Source organism: Trifolium pratense, linkage group LG5, assembly GCF_020283565.1.
Source record: "Trifolium pratense cultivar HEN17-A07 linkage group LG5, ARS_RC_1.1, whole genome shotgun sequence".
NCBI classification, from domain to species: Eukaryota; Viridiplantae; Streptophyta; class Magnoliopsida; order Fabales; family Fabaceae; genus Trifolium; species Trifolium pratense.
This window is the reverse complement of record NC_060063.1, coordinates 40,135,594-40,146,905: the sequence shown is the minus strand read 5'-3', so window position 1 is coordinate 40,146,905 and position 11,312 is coordinate 40,135,594. Positions and strand designations below refer to the sequence as shown.

General features: G+C 36.2%; 1 protein-coding gene across 1 annotated transcript; it reads right to left on the bottom strand.

The window, feature by feature from the left end:
• Positions 1 to 1,299: 1,299 nt before the first annotated feature.
• LOC123883196 (eukaryotic translation initiation factor 3 subunit C-like) lies at positions 1,300 to 9,382 on the bottom strand. The gene is made up of 4 exons (XM_045931933.1): positions 9,137 to 9,382; positions 8,949 to 8,990; positions 7,054 to 8,856; positions 1,300 to 2,525 (listed from the first exon to the last, which is right to left on the bottom strand). The coding sequence occupies exons 2-4, from the start codon at positions 8,967 to 8,969 to the stop codon at positions 1,551 to 1,553; spliced, it is 2,799 nt and encodes a 932-aa protein (XP_045787889.1). The 5' UTR covers positions 8,970 to 8,990; positions 9,137 to 9,382; the 3' UTR covers positions 1,300 to 1,550.
• Positions 9,383 to 11,312: the final 1,930 nt, after the last annotated feature.

Sequence of the window (11,312 nt, the reverse complement as noted above, 5' to 3'; positions counted from 1 at the left end):
TAAATAAAATTGGTACGTCATAATCTTTCATGAAATCTTGTGGATGGAAAAAATATGGTTGGAATAGGAGACCCACTAATAACACATTTATAAAATAAATAAAAAATTTAAAAAAAGTATTCCAAAGAGCCGGGACATAGGATCAATTCGAATTTCATGTTGTTTTAACCAAGGTTATCAAAACCGGACCGGACCGGCCGGTCGGACCGGTCGTACCGGTCGGACCGTGAACCGGTCATGAAAACGGTTCGATTTTGAGCAAAAAACGGATAGGAAACCGACCGGCAAAAAAACACGCGAACCGGGGTCGAACCGGGTCAAACCGGCGAACCGGTCGAGCGGTTCAAGCGGTTTTGCAGATTTTTTATTATTTATTTTTTTAAAAAAGGGAAAAACGACGTCGTTTTAATTTTTTTTTTTTTAAAAATCTGAAACAAAACAACAACGTTGTAGGAATAGGAAAGGTTTTTGTTTTTCATCTATTTTTCATTTGGTTTGAATTATAAATTTTATTTTATTTTGACTTGTGATATTTTATCTTTTTAATGTGTGAAATTATGAAATATTGAACAATTATTCATATATATTTATTTATATATTAATTAAAATATATATTTAATTAAAAACGGTTCGACCCCGATTGAACCCGGTCCGATTAATTAAACCTTGAACCGTGAGCTCGCCGGTTCGATGACCGGTCCGGTTCTGACAACCTTGGTTTTAACTAAATAATTGAATAGGGAATACTCTAACCCTGGGACTGGGGCCTGGCCAAAGTTCAGGGTGGCTCTTCAATAAAGGAGATCCCTGTCATGTGCCCTATTCACTAAGTTCTTCGAATTAGCCCTTACTTACCGAACCGACCAGTTCAAGTGACTAATAAGATACCGAACCGACCAGTTCAAGTGACTAATAAGATACACCAAAGAATGGATCGTTTGGAAATATCCCTTAAAAACTGGAGGATAAAGACCAAGTAAAACTAGGGGAGATATCATCAAGCAAGTAGATCAACGAGATACAAAAATACTTTGAATGATCTTATGCCCTGATCCTGATGATCTTCTAGAGGATGAACTTCATGTTTGTTCGGCCATCAAGCTAGTTGTTCTAGTTCAACGAAAACAATATGATTATAGGTTGTTATAGAAAAGCATGTTAATTTGTGTTCCTGTCTCCATAGAAATCAAGGATCTGCTCAAGTTGCTCAAGTAAGCATGTTAATATTTAAGGTCTTAGAAGAAAAAAAAGACAAACAATAGGATTGTGTCAACCAAATTTCAAAGCTTGGAGGACGAGTTTAGTTCTAAGAGCGTCAAAACTTCTTTCAATAATGGTATGATGAAAAGAAGTGCATGTCATGTTATACATAAAATAAACCCAACAAATACATCATTGCAACTTCAAATGAAGTACATCAAGAAAATAAAACAGGACAAAAATGAAAACCATAAAGTTTTTAGTACTAAAATCAAATTATCAAAACCGACATGCATACAAAAAATTTAGATGCTGAAAACCTGTATTATTGCTGTCTCTAGTAAACTTGTTTAAGCACGAACTCCCTTAAGGCTAACCATGCGAGTAGATACATCTCCCTGGGATCCCCTCAGTCCTGAACCCCCTTGATTACTCCTCCCTGAACTCTGATAACCAGCACGCCCCACTCGATCCCTTGAATAGCCACTCCTAGCTGCTTGACCATATGCCAATGGCCTTGCACCAGCATTACCATATCCTGCACGTCCACTCCCTTGCCGTGTCTGAGAATAGGACAAGTCCTGCCACCTACCACCTGAAGGCCCTGTTCCACCACCTCCGCCAGCAGCAGCAGCAGCAGCATAGTCCTGTCCATCCCTTCGTCTAGGAGGCAGATCCAATCCACCACCTAGTCTTGCCTCTGTGGCTCTTTCATTACTCTCTGCAAGGATGGATAATTTCTCTGTCAATTGGAACGCCAATGCTTGCAGCCTAGAATGCTCAACGTTTTGGAAAACAATGCACCCAGTTGGCTGGTCCCAACTTGCATGAAGTTCCTCGTTGATCATCATCCTACTCACAATGCTATGAGTACGAGGAACAGATAGGTCGAAAAATTTCGTGACTTGATCCAGACTCAGAGATTCATAGGATGAAGAGAAGGTAAGGAGATATGTCCTAAGTGCCTCTTCCTTGATTTTGTCCTTCAGCATTTCCAATACGGTGTCACGGTTTTTAACAAATTTCCATACATCAAGAGAGGTAATAACTTCAAAAGCCTTGTTGAAGTCTCCTTTAATAAGAGCCCTAGTGGCAGCCAAAATGTGATCTCTGACACTCTCAGGTGGACCAATAAACGTTTGTTTATCACTGTTCTCATGCAAACGGCGGAAATTCTTACTGATGACCCTATGCTTTGCATCATGAACATTGGCTGCCATATTGGGAACCTCCAGCAGCATAGCAGATATAAGATGCACTGCTTCCAGGAGCTCAAGATTTATGTGCATATGATATGGCATCTGGCGTCTTCTTTCCAACCTTTCCTGAAGGAATATTAAAGAGTAAAATGTGTTATCACAATTCCAAAACAGACGAGAGAGAATAATCACAATGAGAAAATGAGAAGATTATATGTTAATCTGAAAGAAATTATGCTAATTTAGCGAATAAATACTTCTAATTTTATCCCAATGTATAAATTAAATACTTCTATAACTTTAACATTAGGACAAATATAACATGTATGCATGCACACTTTTGCAAAACCAATTATCTAATCGGCAATGAGTTGATTCAATAAAGTCAATGATAGTTATGACAGATTTTATAAAAAGAAACGTTGGAAGAAGGATACAACTAATCATACCATTATAGGAATGTTTCCTTATTCGGTGAGGGAAGGGAAAATAGATCTGGATCTGATTGATTAAATAGGAGAAGGTTCCCTGCCATTGTTTTTAGGCAATTATTTTAGCAGTCACTCTACTTGGGAGATTCTAGGTGTCTCGAACTACCTAGCCTATCTTTACATTTTCTGCATTTTATCATTCTATTTCTACTGTAATTTCAGCCATAGAATCACCTTGATTCTATGAGATATTCAATATAACACTTTATTTTGTTCTATATTTTACTACTTGATCAATGTTTAATCGTAATCGAGATCGAGTCCTATCAATTGGTATCCAGAGCCTCGGTTACAATCCAAAATCCAATCATCGAATAGAGAAACGTGTTGATGCGTTAGAACAAAGGATGAGCAAAGCTGAAGTTGCAGTTGAGCAGCTTCGTCAATTGGTTCTGAAACAACAATCACGACCGCCACCAGTCACGGTGGAGCAGATTCGCGAGCTCATCCTAGAACAACGGGATCGTTGTAAACATCGTCGAGGGCGACCACGGGAAAGGGTGCACCACTATGACGAAGAAGAGGAATGGAGCGATAATAGCACGTGGTCGTGGGACTCACGATCTCAACCACCGCAAACTGATGGTGGTAACGATATATTCTACGACCGCAAAGAAGAAATTCACCTCAACAAATCTGAGTTTCAGCCGAAAACAGAAGTGAATGTATCTGAAACTGGTGTGAAGGTTGCGACAGAAAAGATGAGTGTGATGCAGAAAACAGAGCAAGTGGTTGCTCTGGAACCACCGACCAAGCCACCACCAAAACTGTCGGGACTGCTATCAGAACAACCATCGGACACGTTAGAGCCGCCATACTGCGACTCAGTTGCTACGGTTCCACCGCAAGCAAAATCACCGGATCCGAATCTGCTCATCGTGGTTGGAGTAATTCACAAAACGTGGAACCCAGGAATTTCGGTACATCCACGATCAGAGGAATCACTGTGGAAGGAGATAATGGACGAATCACCATGGAAACAACCATTGAGAAACCCGACTCAGCTGAAGAAGGAGAGTTTACGAAGGAGGCATATGGATTGTTCTCATATCACAATCATACCACCACCCAAGCCACCGGACGACGAATTGCCACCAACCGCCGTCGGGACGCCGTTAGTTGAGACCGCCGTCGTCGAAGACTTTCCTTGGTTGAAGGAATTTGTGAATCTGAGGAGAGGCCAAGGGGCAAAGTCGGAAATATGCAAGTTGGGTATATTCCTAAAATCAAGGGGCCAGATGTACAAATCTTTGCAGTCCATTTTGCACAGTAGTAGCATCTTGTTACACGTGTTCTCAGCAGGTCAGCACACATCCCATCTTCTCTCCCATGTGCCACTTAGTGGACACCCTTTATCATCTGTTATGTGTCATGGTTACAAATTGCAAGGAGACTTTGGTCAATTTTTTAACCTTGTGGGTCAGACCCAAGATAATTTTTGTTTGAATTTGAAGAAAGTAGTAATATGGGTTGGCATAAAGTTACTGGGCTTTAAAAACAATCGGGCCATAAGGAAGGATGATGGGAATTTGAAGCTTAGAAGGAAGGATTACTTTTCAAATCCACATCCTGGAAAAAAATTGTTTTCTTCTAGAGAACAATTATCTAAAATAAATGCAGAGGAAACTTCTTTATTATTCAAGTTCATGGCAAAGGTTAGTAACCTTGATCATTTTTCAAAACCTCAATCAGCAGCTACTAAGAAAAATTACAATTTTATGATAAATCCCACCAATGGTCCATGTGAACTATCAACTAATGCTTTGATGAGTCATGGTGCTCTCATAATTTTTGAGGAATTAGTGGAAAGGTCCCCGAACACTGAAACATTACTGAGAGGTGAGAAAGTACTTATGTTCATTAATAAGGAGAGTAGAGAAAGGATCATGAATAGGAGAAATTTTTTCCATGTAGCTCTTGCATCAAAAAATAGAAGAATGGAAATTATGAAGCTTGACTTAGACTGGCCTGTGGTTATTATGTTAAGTTTTGTAACTGGTTTGGCTTACTGTGAAGATAAAAACATTGAGATGGAGGAAAACCTAGCAACAGATGCACTTTTCAGCGTACCTTCATATATTCAAGACATTGCAGCGAGAGTTCTAACATCTCTTGGCTTTAACTTTGGTAATTCTTATTTGATTCGTGAAGGGGAATGTAGTTTTCTTTCCACCAGTATGGAATCAACAGAGCAACTATATGTGACAACAACAAGCTTGAGAGATGAATTGGATGTTTCCTTCTCTTATTTACCTAAAATTATATCAAGTTACAATAACATGATTTTTTGTGAGGAGGATACAGTAAATGACTATGGGGTTGTCAAGTTCTGGGGAAATGCAGACAAAGCAATATTTGATGTTTTAAATGAGTTTTCTCTCGTTACTATATTCAATATATTTGATATATTGGAAGATGTTTTTGTGAGTGCTTTGATTGAGATGAATTGGAAGTGTGGGCATGATTCATGGATACACAAGGTCTTGGTTCCATTTATGACAGTTTCGTATGACCTTCACTTTATGAAGGAAATGATAGCAGTGTACAAAAGGAATGGAGACTATAAGTTTGGTTTTGAAATGGTGTCCAACTACACAATAGTTTTGATCAGACCATGGGACCCAGGGAAAGTCAATGCTTTTATGGCTAAAGTTACTTGTTTGAATGAAGTTTGTCGACTGGATGATGAGCCTGAAGAAGCCATGGTAATTAGAAGGAATGAACAAGGGGAGGTTGAGGTTTTAGTAAAAGGGAGGAGACTACATACCTTTCAGAATTCATGGGAACCGGTAGTTGAAGAGCACAAAGAGTTCTCAGGATTCCTCCTTGAGGACAAGGAGAATTTTGAAGGGGGAGGTATTGATAGTTATGACAGATTTTATAAAAAGAAACGTGGGAAGAAGGATACAACTAATCATACCATTATAGGAATGTTTCCTTATTCGGTGAGGGAAGGGAAAATAGATCTGGATCTGATTGATTAAATAGGAGAAGGTTCCCTGCCATTGTTTTTAGGCAATTATTTTAGTAGTCACTCTACTTGGGAGATTCTAGGTGTCTCGAACTACCTAGCCTATCTTTACATTTTCTGCATTTTATCATTCTATTTCTACTGTAATTTCAGCCATAGAATCACCTTGATTCTATGAGATATTCAATATAACACTTTATTTTGTTCTATATTTTACTACTTGATCAATGTTTAATCGTAATCGAGATCGAGTCCTATCAGTCAACCTCAACTATTTGATATGCAGGTAAGGAAAGTCTCTTCCATAATCCAAAAGCCATACTTATTTTACAACTGATAGACCCACAAGCCACAAATGAGATTAAAGAAAGAACAATCCTACAATACTTGCCCAGTACATTCAAACCTATATTTGCAAGTAATGAACTTCTCCACTCAGGAACCACATATATCCTAAACTGATAGTTTCTTACAACAAGCAACATTTTAAAATGCATTGGGAATTTTATTATGCCTCAAAATTGAATTTATAATATCTAATAAAATTAATAATTTTAGACTATTAAACAAACACAAATAAACATGTAAGCATATCACAACTAGATAATTGCAGAGAGCTGACAAATGCAATTCCAATCTGTCTCTTTTCCTGATCACCAGCATGCCGAAAGGGTGGACTAAAGAAATTTTGGCCTAGTTCCATTTGCTCAACAAAAGGTTACTCAAGATTCTTGACATGGAGTCTTTATTAGGAAAAGGTTTACCTTTTCATTGTTGATTATAACACCTAAATCTGTATATGTAAGACCTTTTTTGCCAATGTACAAGAATTAAGAAAAATAGTTTTTACAGTAAATTTATCAACAATGTACATTCTCTATCCAAAACTATCCTTCACTTATTAAGAAAAATATATATTTGGTTGTTTAATTCTCTCCAAACATATAGGAATGAAGGTATCATGCGAAAAATCAAGGTCTGCCAAACAATGCATATAGTCCTTAATACCTTGCAGCAGTCGTGACAGTTAGGGTAAGTGACATACCGACATGAATTTTGGTATCTTGAGATGCTTTTCATTTATGCCATAATATGTGGTAAGCAGTAAACACAGACACACGCAATAAATAAATAAATGCATTTCCTACATTATGTAATTAAACACTACTCGGGAAGGGGGATCAGCAAGTACCTGTTCTGGAGTCTTCTCATGATAACGACTTTGTGACACACCTTGTGCAAGCAACTCTTTCACCTTTCCAGCTGAATAAAGTTCAGATAGGCAGCCATGTGCTTCAGAAATCAATCCAATCCGAAAAGCGCAAAGACCTAACTGTGACATAGCCCTGTTAAAAAGTATCTGCGTTGAAATGTCCATGTGCTGAACATTATCTTGCAAATGACTCATAAGCAACAGATCACGGGCTATTGAGAACTCATTAAGGAGAGCATGGTGATATATATCACAAAGCATTGCCCGTGCTTTAGTGCGCTCGTCACCATATTTGTATATATGTGAAACTAATACATCCATTAGGGCCCTGCTATTCTCCGGGAAGGTGGGTTTCCGAGACACAAGCTCTGGAGTAACAACAAATGCAGTAGGAATTCTTGTATCCTCAAACCCTTTGGACTGCTCGCTAGCCTCGCCTTCATTATCTCCACCTTCTGTCAGCTCAGCCAATTTTCTCATGGCATCATAAACCTCTTGTGGTTTGTAGTAAATGAGTTCAACCCTCCTCAAGGCCACCTTAGAAGATGCTTTGAAATCTCCACTCCTTTCAAGATATTCCTGGACATTTTGAGCAAGAACCAAAAACATGGGCTCATCTCTGAGTCTCTGGACATACTCACGTGTATGAGGATCTATGCACTGCAAGCTCTTGAAAAACTCAGTATCTATTTTTTCTAAGAAGGCAACTAAGTTACCCCAAACCCTAATTGGTCCATCATAGTCAGCCCCTTTTTGAGTTTCATTCTCATCTGGCTCCACTGAATCATCAACCTTTATGTTTGGAAATTGAACTAGAATATCAAGAATGAGCAGCATATTCTGAACACATTTTTTCCACACAGTTATGGGCATATGGCCACTGAGACCTGGATTAACATCAAACTGAGCAGAAACCACGCTGAAAAGAATTTCAAGCTTCTGTGCTGGTGTTTTAGCCACTTTTGTTAAGAAGGTAAGTTGTTCAACCTGTTCAAACCTTCCAGTTCCCTTCTTTCCCCTAGCTGCCACAATCTCTTTAAACTTCTTGTTAACAATATCCCATGTGACTTCCCTAGGGTCTTTCATCAGCTGTCTATCCAAAAGTCTATCTTTTTTGCTAAGCTTTTGGTCCCAAGGTCCATCACCAGCATCATCATTTCCGTCATCGTAGTCAGGTTCTGAATCCGATCTTTGTTCCCGCTTCCGGAGCTGATCAGGTTCAATAATCTCACCATCACTCTCATCGTCTTCCTCGCTCTCCTCATCGTCATCCTTTTCCTCCTCGCTCTCAGGACTCTCCCTACATTTGGTAATCAGCTCCTCATATTGCTTATTATTCTTCTTCAATTTCTGCTTCATCGAGTTCAAGGCTTTGGCATTGCTACTACTCATCTTCTTCTTAGCATCCTTATTCGCCAAAGCCTGAGCCAAGAAATCTTCCAACAAAACAAGAGCCTTAATATAAAGCTTAGGAACCTTATCAGTCTCAGCAACACGCATCACTTTCTCGAGTTGTTTATTAATCTTATCAAAACTCTCTTGCAAACTCACCCAATCATTGATCTTCATTGCATTCTTCATCTGGTCAACCGTTAAAGCCATCTCTTCAAATCGCTTATCTTTGGCCGACCTAACAACACGCTTGTGACCATCGTCTTCATCGCTGTCACTAGCATTATCAACCATGTACTTACTTTTTGAAGGATCGGTATCAGGTTCAATCGGTACATCATCAACCGAGTCATCATAATCAGTATCATCATCAGAGGTACCACCACCAGCCTAACAATAATCATAAACAACAAAAATAATAAAATTAATAATTTTTTCAATCTAATGATGAAATTAATCGAAAATTGTAAGAGATTCAAAACCTGAGCAAAGAATTTCGACATTGTTCGTCAAATGTGAAAAATCTGGAACGAAAATAACAATAATAAAAACATCAAATTAAAATTCGATTAATATAGCGTAAAACGAAATCATACACAGGTAATAAGAAACAATTGAATAACATAAAGCGTAATTACGTAACAGAACGTGAATTAGGGTTATGGCGTACCTTTTGTAAAATTAGGGTTTGGTCGCGAGAAGAGTCTTATCTGAGAGTGTAACAGCGCCGGAAGAACAAGAAGAACGAAATGTGAATTGGGATTGATCGAAATCAAGTTGCATAGATGCTTAACTTTTGGGCTGTTTCAGTCCACTGATAACTTAATGGGCCAAGCCCAATTCAAATATTTCACAAGAGATCTTTTGCCGCCTTATATGCTTCTGGCACGCTTTACACGTTTCCATTTTTTTCTTTATGCTATTTAAGTGGCGGCCATTACAAAAATAAAAAAAATTTAGGTGGGTTGTTTTTGGAGGTGCATCCGTTACCTAACTAACAGACACATGTATTTTTGTAAATTCGTAAAGCGTGCGAGAAAATGAATAGGGTGGCAAAAAAAAAAATTCTCATTTTTTTTACCAACTCAAATGAGACTTTTAACATCGGTTAGTTAGACAAAAAAATCTTTTAGTTTTTTTTTTCCAACCAACTCAAATGATTTTATGGTCCGTTTGGTGCGCAGGATATGATAGTGACATGATAAGGTATACAACAAGATAGTGATAGGATAAGATATCAGCAGGATAACAGTTATCCTCAGTTATCATATCATGTGTTTGGTGCACACAGGATAACAAACATGATAACTATTATATCATATTTTTAATACATACTTGTTCATACCAATATGATAAGATACATAACATATTTAAATGACAAAATTACCCTTATAAAACAATTGTTATTTTTTAAAAATTATATTTTAATACTTTGAATTTTATAAATAAAAATATAAATAAGTAATCAAATAACTTTATATTTTAAATACAAATCATGAGAATATAAATAAATTAAGTTTTTTATAAGAATCATGATCAAATAAATAACTCAATTATACATGTTAGATAAGCTAAATAAATATATCATATATCTCATATGTAAATAATAAAGCTACCATTGCAAAAGAATTATGTTTAAGTTGTTATTAAATTTAAATTAATATTCCTATTTTGCAATTTTTTAATAATTATTTTACTTTAAAATATTGTAATTTTAGCAGATTTTTTATTTTTTAGATTATATAAATTTCAAAATTACGCTTGTGAGAAAATCACACATATATATATATATATTTAAAAATTAATTATTTTATTATTAATTTACTATCAAATTATTTTATTATATATATTTTATTAATTTTCAGTTTTTTATTTTAAAATTTATTTTATAGAATAAATCAACAATTTTTTTTCTTATCCTATCCTGCTGGTAACCCAGCTCAAATTCGGGATAAGGATTTTAACTAGAGAAACAGGATAGGATAAGCTTCAGGAACCATGTTCAATGACCTACATAATCTTAAAATAAAAATTCAACAAATCAAATTCATTCTTTAAGATAACCCAAAAAAATCAAAATCAAAACAAATAAATAAATGAAGGAATTTTGGGAGTTTTTTATGAAGGAAATTTCTGGAAATTATTAAACCTAGTTTTTTTTCATAAGCTTTCTTAGATCTATAGGATTTTTCATCAGTATCAGCGCTGAAGTCAACCAATAGTTCCATTCTTCATAGATTTATGGGTTCTTTGCTGCTATTCAAATAAACAACTTCAATATTATCAAACTAAATTTCTGAAAAATAGAAAAACGAAATTTGTGAAAGAAAAATCAAAGACAGTTTCACGAGTTTGGGGATTCATTTTGAGACTTTGTTGTTCTTGTTGGAATTGAAGAACAAAGAAAACCATGACTTGTTGTGTTATAAAATAAAAGGCAAAGTAATAACCTTATGCGGTTTTCCACATTTCAATATTTATAAATTGTATTTTCTGGGTTTAATTTTCAAGAATTTGCTTCATAAAGATCCAAAATTATCCAAAATTTCATTCATTTTTTATTTTCTATGTTTAGATTTTTTTAGTTTTTTGGGTTTTGTTTAAGGAATGAAAATTTTTAGATTTAGATTTTTGATTTTTTGAAATTTTTCTATGAAGATGATAAAGCTCTACAAGAAGAAGATGAAGAAGATGAAGAAAAGTGATGGTGATGAACATGAAAAAGAAGAGAGAACAAGATGGTGATGAACATGAAGAAGAAGAAGAGACGACAAAATGAAAGAAAAGTGAAGGTGATGTGGGTGTTAAATTTGATACTGACAGACCATGTTAAAAATATGCTTTTT